Here is a 17,879-nt window from a genome sequence, read left to right on the forward strand (position 1 = left end):
CAAAAGAAATTGTACAAGGAGAAGGTTCCTTCCAGGACCATTACAGAACCATACCGTTGTGCCTAAACTCCTGATTGAGCCTACTCACTTTTCAAATTCTAATATTTTGCTATTTTCTGTTATGAAAATTCTTGAGATAATTACTGAAAATAACACCTTATACATTGTTTCTACCTCTGCTTTGCTTAAGCCAGTGAATGGAATCCAGGCCCTATAACTTATATCACCAGTCTCCTCCTAGTGTCTTTTAAAATTTGGGTTACTCACACCAAAGAAGTGATCTAGTCTGCCTGCAAGTACTTCCACACCTTCCTGAACAATCAGTGTAAATCTGCAAACTGCCTTTCACAATGTGCAGGGGGAGAAATAGGACTTCCCCTCTTCCTTAGCACGGGAAGTACGTGAACCTATTAGAGTGGGACCTTTGAAGGGCCACAGAAATTATCAGAGAGATGGCCCACCCCTCCTGTGAGGAAAGGCTGAGAGAGTTGTGGTTGTTCAGCCAGAGAAGTGAAGGCTCTCGAGAGATCTTTAAGAGGAGCTTATAAGAACCATGGGGACATGGTTTGCCCATAGTAAGAGAGAGCAGAACAGTGGGGGCTCATGGTCTACCTAAACAGGAACAAGCTCTGCCCTTCTTCTTGACATTGAACCACCACACAAACAGAAATTCAAGACTCATGATGTCTAATGGACAGCAGGCAGTACCAAAGTTGGACACTGAGATGGAAAGAGAATACTCTGCAGCTCTGGATCCTGCCCACAGGAAATATTTCACATCTGCCCCCTTCCAGAGGACTGGCCAGGTCATCCAGGCAGTCAGACTCCCTGTAATCTCTTCTGCTTTCACCATCTGATTAATCCTTGTAGGTGTAAAAATAAGAGTGTGCTCCCACAGAATGCCTGGGGCTATGTTGGTGTAGTACCCCTCAGGCTCAGTACTTTCCTATCTCATGGACAAATGCTGTTCTCACTATATTGCTGTGCAAAAGGTTCCCATCTTCAGAATCAGTTTAGCTGTAGTCCTGACCAGAGATCATATTTCAGTCTTTTCTGTGGACTTAGGCAAAGGTTAGCTAACAACACTGAAAGCTTAGTCTGTTGATCAAGTAGGAAAGTGCCTGCTCGGTTGAATAGCCTTGGAAAGCAAGGAAATTGGATGGCTGTCCAAAGTTTAGGTGAAGGTTTAGGCATCTGCTGTCCCGGGCAGGGGTATTGCCTTCTACACAATGAATTCGTATTCACTTCAGACACAAATTCAATTTGATAGATGCCATAGGATGATAAAACCTCAGTGGAAATTGGTATAACCTATATGGTTACCTAACAGTGCATGTAGATTGTCAAGCTTTGTGAAGAAAAGCAAAGGCAGTGCACTTCTCTCTGCTGCAGTTTCAATGTGTATTGTTAGCAGGTAGATCTTGACTACAGTGCTAGAAAAGCAGCGTGAATGTAAAGTCTCTGAAGCAAGGCTAAGGACTACAAGTTGCTAAATATCAAACAGCACTCTACAATACCCAGTTCCGCCTGGAAACATGGGAAATAGCTGATGAAAGACTGTACTTTCTGTATCTACTTCTTTCCTTTTAAAGAGAGAAATGTTCTACTTTAAAGGTGAGAAAAACCTTCTGATCTAAACCCAAGAAAAATGCTAAGGAATTATATGTAACTATAAAGAGCAGCCTGTTGGAGAATGGCATGTACAAATCAGGTTAACAGAAAGGTCCAGTCAATCAAACAAAATAAAAATTCCATCTGTGTGCTTTTTAGTTATACTGATAGTACAATTGTTTCCATGCTTTGTTATGTTCAGCTTAAATAATTCTGGAAAGATCTCCTTGTCATGGATTTGCTATCCAAAGGCAAAATTCCCATGAGCAAGCCTTGTTCAAAGACAATCCAAGAGGTACATACATATATATATATACACACATATATTTTGCTTTGTGTTCACTGAATTTTGTACCTGTCTGCTTTATGAAAGAATATTTTTAAAAACTGAATTTATTAAAGGTACAGTGTCATTATTTATAACAGACATATATAAACACTTCTGCTTGAAAACAATCAGAGTAATTATTTTGATACTTTGAATTTGCAATTCTGCATAATACAACAATTTAATACTTCTATTCACAGCATGCCAATATGACTGAAACACCTACACTTAGCTGGCAAGCAAAAATTCCTACTAATTGTTCCAATTGAGCATGAAATTTCTTGGCAATTTTATTCAACACAAACAATTTCTGTAGTCATCTGATTACGCAATACACGTGTCAAATAAGTTTTGTGAAGTGGAAAGATCCATTTTATCAAAAAACCTGAACAAGATCATGTTTTCCAAATTAATTGTGAATATACAGGTCCTACAGCTCATAATCTAAGAAGCAAAGGCTTTACTCTCTTGTTAGGATGAAATATTAGGACATCAAACTCCATCTAGACAAATATCCTATACATCATATTTAAGGTACTCTTACAATGTCTGTTTGCCCATGAGGATAGATTGACTCAATAGAAATAAACAAGCAAACAAGAGAATACAGGAATTGAAAATATTTTCCCTGCAAATTTAGAAACTGGATACACTCCAGAACTGGTCTAGAATTTTAAAAAACTTTTGTTAAGTTAAAGACTCATGGTAAACATCAACAGGTTTTAAGGTGTTAGTGTCTATTTTAGCAATAACACACACACAAAAATGGTCTATATGAAAAAAACATGTGGCTTATTCCAGGCAACATTTCTCAGACTATTTTTAGATTACCCATATGCCAGAGAAGAAAAATATTACTTAGCAATCTTAAAGTACTGTTAATGTGATTCTGTGCAAGGAATTGAACATCTATATACTTTACATTGAGTTAGTATATAAAACATACAAAAAATCATAGCTGTGACCCGTATGGATGACCTGCTAGGTTATTTGTTCTGGGTTTTTCTGAATTTGTTCTGAATCACAGGCTCAGAACATTCACACATTGCTAGACATAAATTTGAAGAGAAGCAACAAAAACCTCATGCAAGTGTAAAGATGCGTAACTGGGCAGAGCTGCACTGTTGTACATAACCACTGAATAAGGAATGAAATAGTGTGAAATCTAAAGTTCTTATTTTGGGAAAAACAGTTCATATAGGGAAGGAGGTAACACAAACCAAACAATGCTGCTTTGGGTAAATTGCTTTTCTCTAGTGGAAGAACCACCAAAGGTGAGTTCTGCATATGATATAACATCCCTTGCACATAGTACCACAAAAGAATACCCAAGGTGAATCAATCAATTGCAGAGAATATTTAAAAGTAGAATTTAAAATACGGAGACCGAATAGTTTAGGAGAAAGTTTTCCAGCCGAACAGGACTGAAGGAGTGGGCAGAGAAGGCAGTGAGCCATCAAGGTCGAAGTGAAGCACAAGATAATGGAGTTCTTGAGGCAGTGGACAGCAAATTTAACACGATCTTTGAGTAATACAGAAAAGAAGAAAATGTGATCCAATATAGATTCTTGTCCTCAGTGTCAGGTGTATCCTCTAACTACAATTTTCTGAGATCTAGTAGTCTAGGATGCATGGATTTTGAAAAGCTATAAAAATGGTAATGCACTGGTTAAGACAAAAAATAATTACATCATTAATACAGACTTCAAGAAGAATATTGAAGCTATTCCAGAATGGATGGAGATCATGTTTGGCAGGCCTACAGTCAGAGAGAGACTGGGGTCAGAAATGACTTAACAGTTTCTGATCTTGCAAGAAAACTGAGGACATAAGTCAATGAATATAACAGCAAAAGTGAAAAGAAGGGTCATAAATATTCAGTAACAGAAAACTAACACTGCAATGGAGGTAATTAAAGTGTTCAAACAAGAGAAATGGAACGTTTTCAGAGAGTATGAAGAAGGAAGAACTAGGCAGCAATCAGAATAGTAATAAAGACAGAGCTGAAAGGAGGTAGCTAATGCAGCTATGCTACATGGTACCTGAGAAATGTTTGTCCATCCTGTTCTAAAAAGCTTCCAATAAAAGAAATTCCATCACCTCCCCAGGCAGCTGCTTTCAGTGATTCAGCTTTAGCATGAGAAGCTTTCCCTGATACCTTCCTAAACCTTCCCTACTACAATTTAAGTCCATTACACCTTTGGTGCCTGCAGTGCACGCCAAGGAGATCGTTGCCCTCCTGATTGCTACTAACCTTTTGCATATTTGGGAGTTATTATTTTGACTCCTTTCAATTGTCTCCTCCAATTTGCTCGACTTTTCATTGTAGCTCTATTTTCTAAGTCTCTGATTGCTCACATTGTTCTCATCTAGATTCTCTCTCCTCTGGTCCTCCTTGAGCTGCAGCACATAGCTCAAGGCTACAGCATGACTCTGAAGTAAGCAAGACATGCAAGTATAATGGTCTTTGATTGTTCCTATTGCTAAATACAGATTGCCTTTATGGTCACTGGAAACAAGCTGACCACTTCTAGGGACAATTTCATCATTATTTTAAATGAATTATTACTTTCTTACAAGGGGAGAGAAGCTCTCTGATACTGAGACTAAAATTAGGAACTGAGAATATCATGGGGCAATCTGATGACCTGTACCAAAGAGCTGGAAAGAGTCTATTCCTTGACATGAGACATTATGTCATCAATATAAGGCAGGTGCAATCCTGATGAAATATATAACTAGTTTCTTTTTGCACAAAATAATGAAGTATGCTTAGGTTGCATTTTCAAAAATTATTCACTTTGATTTATTCGAATTATTCAAGAAAATAAACCCACCTTAACTGGTTTTATTTGTGAACCAAGCTAAAAAGTCTTTTTATTGGCAGAAGAAGCCAGCAACATAGCTTATTTATATATACTTCAATTACTTAAACTCCACAAACTTCTTAGTACAGGATCTTAATGTGTTTTGGTAATTCATTCTGATTTCCAACAGCCATTCTTTGTATAATGGTACCTGCTGGTGTCAATGCACACCTTCCAATTCTTTTACTCAAATAAGTGAAAAATAATGGCTGATCTTTGCTTCATACTTATCAAAAGTGCCTGAAATTCAAAACTTATTTAATGTATCATAAATATTACTTACTAGAGAATACTACTTGCTAGAGAAACAAACCTAGAGCTTTTTGAAATTCAAAATTCTTGACATCATCTTACCTTGTCAGAAGTAGAGACAAGTCTAAACACTGTAACAATTCTAGTGGAAATGCAGTAACTTGATGGGAAAATTATTGCAAGATTTACGTGTGCTCTTCTGCAGAACTAATTATGAAAGAACATTGGTTTGTAAAAAAAAAAAAAAAAAAGACATCCAAGTAAAACTGTAAAGATATCAAATGAATGATCATCATAAGAGTAAATCTGCATTTGGTTATTGGTTCTTATGCAAACAATGACACATCTGCCTTCACTCAAGAGATGTAGAACAGGAGATGCTGCTGTCCAGAGACTCAGAATGACATCCAGTGGAGTTTACAGCAGTGCCTACCTTATCTTACAGGCCTAAAGAAATAATCTGTCCCTTTTTAAAAAAAGAAAAAAAAAAGCCCATGTTTTTTTCTGAATGAACAGAAAAATACTGAAAAGTAGGCAAAGAGGACACAGAGAACATTTGTATTACTTCTCATGTAACACACAGATTAACTAGAATGACTGTCAGCAGCACAGTAGCAGGAACTCTTCAAAAGTGATTTACATTTTGAGGAGAAAAAGATTTTGCCTAAAGGAGGCTTAAAATATGAAGATAACCTAAATGATTTAGCTTTTGGTATATGCCAAAAAGTAAAAAGCAACCAGGTCTGGAAATGGCTTAGATGTCTGGAAAAAAGAAATGAAAGGAACAAAAAACATTTTAACACTGAGGGCACTGAGGGTCAAGAAGCTCAGCAACGAGTCTCTATTGATCTATGGTGCTACTTATATTTTTTTATGATTCTGGTACTGAAAAAAATTATGGTGGTATTACAAAACAGCAAATATTCTCAGACTCTCTGGACAGGGTGTTTCTGCTGTTTTCTTGCTCTGCCCTTGACAGTCATTGCTCTGTGCCACTGCTAACAAGGGAACCTTGGGAATTATTTCTCTTATATTCCCCTGGGATACGGCCACTTCACTATAGCTGTGCTTGACTGTTCCCCATCTTGGGACCTAGAGGGTCACTGCCTTCCAGAATTCCTTTACCCTCCTCCACCAGAGGATCTTTAGACTGCTCTTATTCTTGCCAAGAGGATGGAGGAAGAGTGAGGGGTGACCTGACTTCGGCCTCACCTTCTGTTGTAAAAGCTCAGACAGATTTCATCACTTCTAACTAGGGAAATGGCAATCATATTGGAAGCAGATGAAGATGCAAATCAGGGCTAGCATGGGTTAAATATGCTGATTTGCACAAGATTAACACCATGAATATCGTGACACAGCAGGAGTGGGTATTGCTTGGTAGATTTAGAATTAAGATACCAGCAGGCTGTCAATATCATTTGCAAGGTAATGGTTGATGTGATACCAGGAGAGAGGGTGGGCAAAGGAAAAACTACGTTTGATTTCTTCTGTGTTAAGTTTAAACTGACAATAAGACATTTAATAGCTTGTTGTAAAGACAGCATGACAGAATGGATGACGAGATGAGAGTTGCTAATGTCAGAAAGATGGCCTGAGGAGGTAAAGACTGATGAATAATATTGTTTAAATAGGTAAGAACAAAGTCTATTGAGAATGCCTAAAACTCCACTCAGACAGCAGAAAACAGGAGCAATATTATGCTGCTTAAAGTTTTTTTAAAGGGGATAATATCAAGATACTGTCATTTTGTTGGCAAAACATTAAGAAAGATAGACTGGCTGATAGAGAATCCAAAATTCAATTATCTTCTGTAGCATTTTTGGGATTTTATTTTAATCAGCTGCAAATGGCTGCTACCTGGAAATAGACCCAAATATTATCAGTTGTATTGTAAGTATCTAAATTAGGCAATCATTCTATGTGCAGTATTCATACTCGTGGGGGGTTTTTTATGCTTTCTGAACACCAGGTAAAAAGTGTCTTATAACTGCAAACTAAACCTCTACAGTGAAACAGCTGCGATGAGTATTTACAAATAAACACAAAATATAAAATAAAAGTTAACCAAACAGCATACTGCAGTTACCATGTAGACAGTCACAGGAATACTGCCACGTACCAGATCATCAGTGTTAATGTGGAACACCAGCTGTACAAAACCACCACCACGTAAGTTAGGTGACATTCATGAACAGCAGCCTTATTGTGCAGCTGAATGGGAGACTTGCAGTCGTGTCTGGAAGAGTTCAGTGACATTACAGTGTGCCCAAAGGACCCAGGGATCAATACAATGTCCCTGGAAGTGTCGGAGTTATTACAACGTCAATAAAAGTATAACAACAATGTCCAAAGTATCAGTGAGTAACACACGACGTCGATAAAAGTGTGAGGTGAGGGAATGCAATGCACCATCGTTAAAACTGGAACCCCTGGTATATCAGTGCAAGATCTACTCTCATTTTTTCCAAAATATCTCTAACTTTAAACCTCCCAAAGGGTATCAGATAGGATAGAATTATAATGATTTTAACTTAATACAACAAAATGAAGTTTGCTTCTATTTCATACTATTCTGTTGCTTAAGCACTGCATCCTGGAAATGCATGTGTGACCTGAATTCCTCTCAGCCCAAAAGAGCTGAATATGAAGAACAGAACAGCAACTACAACTTTTAGTGTCCTTTCACAAATTGAAAATAGACTGGGACTAGAAGCTTAACATAGCTCCTTTTTTTTACAGAATATATACTAAAGGACAATCAGTACTCTGAATCCTCAGCACAATGCTTTGTTTGGATATAGATCATTATATTGTAATTCTGAGGAAACTATGAATGGACTTCATTCTCTGTATAACTACATATTAATTAGGAAAAGATCACTATGGATGCTGAGTTCTAAACAATTACTAGAAAATGCTAGGCTAGGAAGAAAAAGCTAATAAAAACTGTAAAATATAATTAAAATATTTTAGCATCTAACTCTTTTAGTGCTAAGTAAAAGACATGAGAAACAAAATGTGGCAATTAACTTGTGATGTTTACTTCTAAAGTTTAATTAAATAATCAGTATGTACAGAATTAGAGTTTGGATGCCTCAGCTTCCACTCACTGCCTCCCTTTGAGAAGACAACAGAGAAAATATTCCCAGATACCAGTTTGTAGAAACAATGAAATCACATTTCAATAAAGTTAACTTTTAACTGCTGTGTAATGTGTCCTCAGCCTCTAGAGCTGGAGAGGTCTTCTCTTTCAAGATAAGAGGAGACAGAAGTATGGTGATATTGGTGAAGAATGTGAGGGTTCTCGTATTGGGTCAGAAAATAACAAACCTTCTTCAAAGAGATATGTCATTTTTATTCACTAGCTATTCCAAGTATTTAAATTATGACAGCAAGAACAACTGTGATTGTTTCCTGTACAGTAGCAGGACAGAGCATCTCAGTTTGACAAGTAGTCAAGATCTGATTCTTTTTTCTGGTATGAATCTGTTTTTTACATTGCTTACTTCTCCATGAACCTTAGAGATTTGATAGATTGTATTTAATCTTCCATTGAGGTACACTATAGAGAAAAGCAAGAGGAGCTTTGAATTTAAGAAGAATTGGCAGCAATGAAGAGTACAATCTTGAAAGATTTCAGAGCTATCACACCTCATTTCCAGGTCTGAACCATAAATGGGGTAAAGTAATAACTGTAAACACAATATGGTAAATAAAAGTAAAGGAATAGAGGATTCTGATCTACCAAAAGCCCAGCCTAGATTAGATAGTCATTATTATCCACAAATTGTAATTTTCACTCTACTTTCAGGTAAACTTCCAGAATCCATTTCATGCATTATTACACCATTCCAATATCATATTGCTTTGCATATTATTATTTCTTTTCCAAAGTACTGCAATTGCAGTAGAAGATTGCAGTAATGTAGCCATTACCTACAAACAAAACTATGCAGTATATATTGTATGCTTTAAACCTGTGCATAGAAAACACAACACTGAAATTCAACTCACAGCTGCCTTATTTATTTATTTGTTTGTTTGCTGTAATGCCTGTTAATTAAGATAGATGTTAACTAGGTGGCACTGTGTGCTTGAAGGACTGAGCATGACACTTTTCCCCTCCTTAACGCCTGCATCTTGCATTCCTTCAGCTCGCATCCATCAGGAAAGGACTGCCAGGTGAGCTGACTGTCACTCCAGACCAGGCTAATAGATTCTCCAGTGGCTTTTGTTACAGCTCATGTCATGCTATTAAAAAAACTCCGTGCCTTGAAAATGACATAACATACGTAGCTGAGACTTGTCAGCTCCAGGTAATCGGATGCTGCTTGGTTTCAGAAGCAGATGCAGATGAGACTGGCAATATAAATATGCAAATCACAATGGTCCCTTATCAGCACCACTGTTCCTACCTCTAATGGCCCTCGTAGAAAGTCTGTTTGCTCAGCTCCTACTTCCAGTGCTACATCGACAGAAGCAAAGGGGCGGCTGGCCATCTGCTGTCGCTCCCGCATAAGTTGCTGATGAGGAAAAAATGATGTTTTAACAAAACATTAAAAAATGCACCAGATATTAGTCTGCCCTACTATACCTCCCATTAAAACACAAGAATGCAAATAGCATGCAAATAGTCATATTTGTAACATCAAAGTGAGAAAGTTATACTAAATCATCATCATCTATATTTACTCGAGGACTGAGCACAGAAGGCTATGATGCCTACAAATGGTCTTTCAGCTTGAACTCTGACAAAATCTCCAAATGAAAGCTTCCCTAACTGACTGTTCTCTCTAAGCAACTTTGCTATTTGTGCAAGTGGCAAGCAAATATGGGAAATGGTTGGTAAAAATAGTTGAAATCTAATTCCACTGATAATGCAAGCATTAGAACACCTGCCAAGAACAAGTCCACTTGGCCTTCAAATTTTCATATTTCACAACCAAGCCAGATGGAGTTAATAGTGTCAGGACTCAATTTTACACAGTATCTTTTCTGCAGCTACTTTTTCATGAAGAATGTGTCAGGATTGGGAAGGCTGCATCAGTGTATTAAGAATAAACTGAGCTACGCTCAGAGGGTTTGTATAATCCCTTCCAGCCATCCTAATGTGCACAGAATTCCCAAGCAAAGCCACAAGGTTAACTCATATTTCTTCCTCAGTCTGTAATTATAATGCTTATTAAAGCATGATGTATAAAAATGATGACCAGCACTAGATATTACAGATCTTACTTCACTGGTTCAGTGCAACTAATAAAAGCATTATTAAATATTTAAGGTGAATGAGTCGTGCAATTCAAGTCATGTATTCCTTCAGCTGAATAGGATGTCACAGCATCTTAAGAAGACAAAATGACTGCAAAAATGTTTTATTAGAAAAGATCTAAATTTCATTTTCTTAGTGTTTTCTCCCTATTATATGTCTGGGAAGCTTAAAACATTAGAAAGTGGTATTTGAATATAAATGACACTATTCCTGTGACATACTGTTCATAAAAGCCTTTGAAAGAACAACAGGTATGCAGGCAAATATTTGCTGGCAGCTTACTAATAAACACTCTTGATTTAAGATCTGTTACAAAGCAACAAACTGGTTTTGTAATACTTCCCATGCATTTTGCCCTGACTTGCTTTTTAAGATTGTCTCCAGTAATCTAAAGACACACTCATAACATTAAAATCGAAGCAATACAATGGTCTTTCAGTGCATACCCAGTGCATTCCTAAGGCCTGGCTTTTATAAGCATGCAGTGTGTTTGTCAGCAAGCACCTGCACAAATGGGCCCCCAGTATATCATACCAAGAGGATAATCAATATGTCTGTGGGTGAAACTGCATGTTTTATATTGAGAATAAATAAAAGCCCAGTATGAGTATCTAGATGGTTAAGAATTATGTTTTTAACCCTTCACTTTAAAATGAAAACGGTGGTCTCTTGTCTAGGATTTACATCAGCACTGATTTTCATCAATACAATGTACTAACAGATTTTACAGCCTCCAAAATACTGAGTCACTACATGCTAAAATTACTATATCTAGCTCCTTTTCTTCCTAAAATAACAAAAATTAAAGAAAACTGTGTTGTTAGAGCAGTCATGCCACATGGAACTCATTAGAGTGTTGTAAGTCTGCAGAGCTATTGGCAAGTGCTTACTCTTTAATGGGAAACCAAACACTGCTTTAAACAAATAGAATTGCTTGAGGAAAGTACTTAAACGAACAGAATAACCTACGACCCAAAGATGCAAACCATTATTTAAAAGATTAATGTGAATCATAAAGATATGTATATTTGATATGTTTGCTGTTTTTTAAGGCTAGTGGGTTTCTTCAGCTCTGCTCCTGGTCAGGCATCCAGTAAAAACTTTTCATTCACAACACAGTCACTGTAATTTTGATGCTCTGTCATTTGAGAAGAGTACCATGAAGATTCTTAATTAGCTCAGTAAACAAGAATGAAAACTTTAAAATGTTCGGCTGCCCATAAAGTGCTGCTGAGTTTGGCAGCTGAGCACTTTCACATCAAAGATAAGTGCTCTGTTCAAAATAGAGCTGCTTTCTGTTCAGCATTTTAAAACTCCCTTTAAGGTGCAGAACAGGAGAAAATGAGATGCAATGAAGAGAAATACAGGAAGATATTATGATGCTTAAAATCAATTTTGTTGTTGGAAAAGGTCACTACCTCCCACCATCTGCAAATGTCCGTATATCAAGACTGGGAAAAGACAAAGTTTCAGTTACAGAACATCTTGTGAGACAGATTATTGCATGGTGGGTATCATTCAGGTGTGACACCACGTGCTCCACTTATGTGCTGTTTTCACATAGCCCATATGGTTATGGGGAATTCCTGTAATTCACCCATAGGCCAAGAAACCTGAAAACTCTCTGAACATGGGTACTGTGAGAAGAGTGGAAAAGCTCTTCCCTGCCTTCTCAGCAGTCAAAGAGAATAAAAAAAAACCCACACAAAACCCCACACGCAACTGAGGCAGAATAAACATGAGATAGTGGAAAGTGGAACTAGGATGCTGTTACCTACATACTCATGTCCAAAAAAATTACTGCATTTAAAAATCATACAAACAAAAAATAAACACATACTTTTTCCGGAATTAGGGATATTTACTTGGAGACATAGTATAGATAGATATTATTATTGTTATGTAATATTTAATACATTTTTTCCCAACTTTAATTTGTAACATTCAGAATGCAGACATGTCTCAATATTCACTTTAAAGTATGGAAAATTATAAACATTATTTCCTCAGTGTAGGGAGTTTCTCTGCATCAGGACTGAGAAATTAAATAACATTTATTTGACTGAGCAGACAACTGATTTCAAGTTCTACCGTAATTTTAAATCTCATTAAGTAGAAGATTATTGACAAGATTAATTTTTTTAAGCATCTCTATTATTTTGCAGCAATTTCAAGGTATTAATTTATATCCTATTAAAGAGTTTTTCTTTTAAAGTGTAGAATTATAGCTGTCATCAGTGAAGAAGAGTAAGATGTTAGGATACTATAAATCAGATCAATTTCTCACTCAACACCCATATAATTTGAAAACATTTCTTATAAAACCAACAATTTTGGCATAACTAGTTCCCTATCATGGAAATATATATATTTCATCTGACTCTCCATGCACATGTAGACATCTTAGATTTTGGTAATTTTGAGTTTTGGTGAGCTAGTCAAAAAAGTACCTTTGAAATAGAACCTGCTTTCCCATCCAGAAGTAGATCACAAGAAAGTATTTGCCTAGGTATGCAATTCAATTTTACTATTGATCAAAAAAATTCTCAGGGGGGATACTACTCCTCAATACAGTTTGGAATAAATGAAAATGTTCCATACTATTTTGTATAAGCTTCTATAAGGAAATGTTCTTACCTAAGTAGAAATGTTTTTGATTCTTTTCTCTTTTGGTTTGATAACATTCAGACTTGCTTTCAAAATATTTTAATGCCCACACTGTAATCATGTACAATAAAACACTCAATGTAAAATATATATTACAGTGATTTAACATTAACACAATGCAATATTCCAGCAATCTTGGGCAGATGTGTTTCAAATATTTTGTATTTTAGGAATTTTCCTTCCCTTCCCTTTCCCCTTCCCTTTTCTTTCCTTTTCTTTTTCTTTTCTTCCCTTTTCTTTTCTTTCACGACTTGGTCTCTCAAATGGAATTCAATACTGTTCTTCTGACTAGCACTGCTTTCTCTATGCTACTCTCTTCACCTTCCAGTGGAACTGCCCTGGAAAAGCCCTAATTGGAAAAACCTAATAAAGTGCATGAGCCATTAAGAACTAGGACAGGTACACTTTCTCTTTGTTATACAGTAACAGACATTCTTGAGAGACTGATAGATTGGGACAGCTGAAAAGGATGAGGCCATTTTAGTGCCATAATAGGATGAACAGAAAAATCCTTTCAAAGCTCTTTCTGTTGCTGTTTGGCACCTCTAATGGGCTACTTTAGCCCACTGGCAAGCAAGGTACATGCTGGAGTGTGCCATGAAGGATGCACAGACAGGAGTGTATGCCCAAGTTCACAGGGAGCTTGACAGCTGGGGTGGGGATAAGAAGTGGCAAACACCAGTAAAAATCTTCAGGAGACTTCTGACTGCCAAAAAAAAAAAAGAGTTTTCCTTTTGGCTTTTCAGAGCCAGGCAGTCTCAATACATTATTGCAGAAATAAGACATGATATGGCAGTTGAGAGGTGCCTGTTATTTTAATAACAGCAACAACTGCCTAGGTATTATAGCTTTTCTTCCTTCGCATCTTAGATGTGTTTGGTTTTTTTCCTAGATCAGATCACTATGAATAATGTACCAGGACATCCATGCCTTTGTCAAGGTGAGTATTCAAAACCAAGAAGGATGGCAATTCTGCATCTCTCTGGAAACAGCTGTCTAGTCCAGTGCTGCACGACCCTCCTTGTGACAGAGATTTTCCAAATGTCTCATTTGAAATTCCTATTCTGCTTAATCATCCCTGAGCTCTGACTTCACTGCAGCTTCAAGTTGGTCTCCTCCTTTCCTGTTTCTCTGCTGTCAAACTGCTGATGTGAGTAACATCAAAAGGCTACAACAGAGGCATTAACAAAACCATGCATTAAATCTGAGTTTTATAGGAAAAGTATTGCAATGAGAAAAAATACCAAAACCTCACGGCATTGACTAATTTCTGATCACACTGCATTTGACAAGCTCCAAAACTTAAAAAAAATAAAAAAAATGTATGTAAGTGGACAGCCTTGCAAAACCAGAACCTCCATAGGAAAAGCAATTCAGCCACTCATCACATATTCTTGAGGGTTCTTACTGCCATACCAAATTAACATAAGTAACTTATATGGGCTTACATGACTACACAGATCTGAGTGGATCACAGGCATTTTAGTTAGAAACACAATTTAATTCCCTCCAAAAATCTTAAGTTCTCATTTTCAAACCAAATTATACATAGTGATATTTCAATGAAGCTCTGATTATTCATTTCAATTTGCAGAAGACACAGCTTCCCTTCTCTGTAACTTTTCTTCTTGTAACTCTTGGTGTTACAAATATCTTCAGATTAATTTGGCTATTTACATACCTGGAAAGGAGAGCAATTTCTCCTTTACATGTTGAATAACCTATTTGACTCGGTTAATTCCAAAATCAGCTGCTTTCACTGGAAAGGCATATCATAGCCATTAAACTATTTTGTTGGGTTTTAGGTGAAATTAGCTCACCATTCCATGATTGCAGGAGATACAGTGATTTTAAGAGATGAATAAAAGTTGGCATAGGAAACCAAGCAGCAGGAATAGCCATAGTTATGACAGTAGTCTGACAATCTGGATTCATTCATCCTCTCCGTCATGAACTTCCTAAATAATCATTTCCCTCTGCTTCATTTCCCACTCTTCTAAGTGGAAAGTGCCCTGACACAAAAGTGCATTCAGGTAGGCAGTGAGGTATTACAATGATGGACACAGTATAACATGCTATTTGCACTCCAAAACAGTCTGTGGAAACTTCCTAAGATATCAGGGCCTCTTCCATGTCACTTTCTTTGAAAATTGCCTGAAGAAAAAGTGCTCTCAGGCATGTGCAAAGGTCTGTCATGGGAAAAAAATGAGAGGAGTTATACTTCTTGTCCTAGCTTTATACTGAATAAAATGAAGGGTTATTTAAACTAGACATAGTCCAGCAAACAACAGCTAAGACATACTTAAAATATAGTGTACACATCCCCCAAAAAATAACAGTTCCAAAAGGTCAAGTTTTTATGTATCCCTTTTGGAAACCAAATACCAGTCGTCTGCAATTTCCCTTGAACAAATCAAAAATGAGAAAAAAAGGTGAGCCCTGAAAAGGTCATTTTGTTGCTAGATCCACGGAACAGATATTTAATGTATTGCACATTAGCAAGAAAAGAACAAAATATGAATCTGTGGTGACTTCAGGTTTTGGAACTTTTTGATCCTGGGGTAGAATTCCCATCTCTAATACTCCGAGTATGAAAAGCTGCTTATTACAAGCTGCTACTATTACAATGGAAAAGGCACCCTGGGTGTAAATTACCAAAAAAAATTACCAGTAATTTACGGGGGGATTATGCTACAATAAAGTTGTGATTGACCTTTCATATTTTTTCCCTAAAGATTAATTTAGCACAGGAAGATTTTTTAGGTGCTAAGAATCAATAATAAGCTCAAAAGTCAATTCACTGCTTTAAAATTTAAGAAGCGCTGTACAAGACCAAATCCTATTACCTCTTTCACTTAGATCACTGTGAATCCACGTTGCACATCTACACAGTTCTGTAAAGAGGTACTTAAGTCTCTCTGCAGGCCTTGCTAACCCCAGAATTGTACTCTTATCCCTAACCAAGTGCGTTATCCTTTCAGCCAACTGTTGAATATTTTGCTGTTGTCTGGCAGACACATTTTCAGTTGATAGAAAATTTCTAAAAATGCTTGTTCTGCAAAGTCATTCTGTGTACAGAGAAAAAGGGAGCCAGGTCCACTGATTACAGATGATGAAATGTTTCCACTCAAGACATTCTATCATATTTGCCCAAGGACAGTTATTTATAAGTGACTATAAAAAATATGTCTTAAAAATTAATTATTTTAGAATATGAAAGAGTGATTCAAATATCATATTATACAAACTACTCCTTGGAACTCAGTCATTTACAGTGGTGCCACATAAATAATGCTTTCAAAATGTCTTCTAAAGAATTATAAACACTGACAGCGTAGTCTTAAAAACATAAGTGCCACCTTTATAAGGGAAATAGAATAGACACAGTGGGAAACTTCCTTACATTAACAAAATCTCAGTCCATCCTATCAACATCATTAAGCTGATGCTTTTGATATGAGGCACCATGAATATTATCCATTATTATCACAAATGTTAAAAATCAGCTGTAGTTACTTATTGTTGACAACAGATGTCAAGATGATAATTCCCAGCTTTTCCTAGAGTGATTCAAAATGCTTTAAAGATAGCAAATAAAAGTCTAATAAAAGAAACTGGGTATAAGTGGTACCCCATGAGATCACTTGGTCTACCTCTCTTTGTTGTTCCTACACAAAGGCAGGTTGCAGTGTGGCTGTGATTCTTCCAGCAGATGTATGTTCCTTTAAAAGGCTGCAGTGGTGGAGGTTCCACAGTCATCCCAGAAGTCCAGAGCACCTGGTGATTCCCATGTTGGAAAGGTCTTTTTTAAAATCTAAATTAAATCTCCATGCTGACATTTAAGCCAATTGCTTCTTGTACAGTTGGCACTGGAGATCATTCTCTGTCTGCAAGCGAGAAGAAATCCCCACCAAAACTCTCTTGTCCTTTACAGGAGCTCTTTATAAATTTGAAGTTATCATTTAACCTTCTCAACTATAAATAAACGTGGGTATATAAATGTTTCCTCAACACTCTTGCTCCCATTTTCAGTGCTTCCCTCTGTCTCTTAAACCAACACCAGAATCAGATCCCTGAAGAAGCTCACTTGATGCACCTTTCCCTTTTCATAATGAGCAATTTATAACTATCTGCTCCAAGAACACATTTTTACATTCACTTCCTATTTATCTAAAAGGTCTGCTAGTCTGTTGTATCAAGAAATTAGTTTGGCTTGGCATAATTTGTGCTAGAAAAAGCCCCCCAATATGAAATGCCTCTCATATCTTCATTTTTTCCTGCATACCTATATGGTATATAAAAATTGTTTATCACAGTACTTCCCTAAGAATAAAGGATAAATTGGCTGATGCCTAATTGCCCAGCCCTTCCTTTTGCCTCTTCTTTTCTAAGATAGGAATTAAAATCTTCCCTGGCTTGAATCTCATTTGTCCTACCTGAAGTCGCAGAACCCTTTCAGCTTTAGGAGCAGAGAATTGTGCTTGGAGAATTCTCTAAACACTCTAAACTACATTTAATCAGGTTTTGCAATCTGAAAATACTTGACAAATACTCTCCTACCTATCTTTCTACTTTACTGCTTGGTATTATATCCGTTTTTCATTGTAGGTGTTTACAAACTTTCAAAGAGGCCTTAATTAGAGAACTTTTTTAAAACAGACTCTTTCAGAGTCAGAAAGAGGGGATGTATGTAAACTTTAAAGAGAAGTTTAAGTGCAGGATGAGTATATTTTAGTTTGCAAATAATGTCAATGCATTTTTTAACCTACAAGACAACAAAAAGGGTAGGCTCCAGATCTGTTTCTTATGTGAACTGATGTGGAAATTTGCAGTCCAAATTATAATGACTGAATTGAAGCAATGCCAATTTATAAAAAGCTGA

The 17,879-nt window shown here is 36.7% G+C and overlaps 1 protein-coding gene across 4 annotated transcripts in view; it reads right to left on the reverse strand.

Moving 5' to 3' along the window:
- Positions 1-17,879, reverse strand: part of ATRNL1 (attractin like 1) — a 462,818-nt gene that overhangs the window by 111,409 nt on the left and 333,530 nt on the right. For 2 of the 4 annotated variants that reach the window (XM_050337064.1, XM_050337084.1), the window contains exon 27: positions 9,477-9,584. The exons of the other annotated variants lie outside the window; for them this stretch is intronic. In XM_050337064.1, the coding sequence (XP_050193021.1) occupies positions 9,477-9,584 (108 nt within the window). The remainder of the gene's footprint in view (positions 1-9,476; positions 9,585-17,879) is intronic. 4 annotated transcript variants of the gene reach the window in all.

Source organism: Myiozetetes cayanensis, unplaced genomic scaffold (genome assembly GCF_022539395.1).
Source record: "Myiozetetes cayanensis isolate MyiCay16 unplaced genomic scaffold, myiCay2020 scf10, whole genome shotgun sequence".
NCBI lineage: Eukaryota > Metazoa > Chordata > Aves > Passeriformes > Tyrannidae > Myiozetetes > Myiozetetes cayanensis.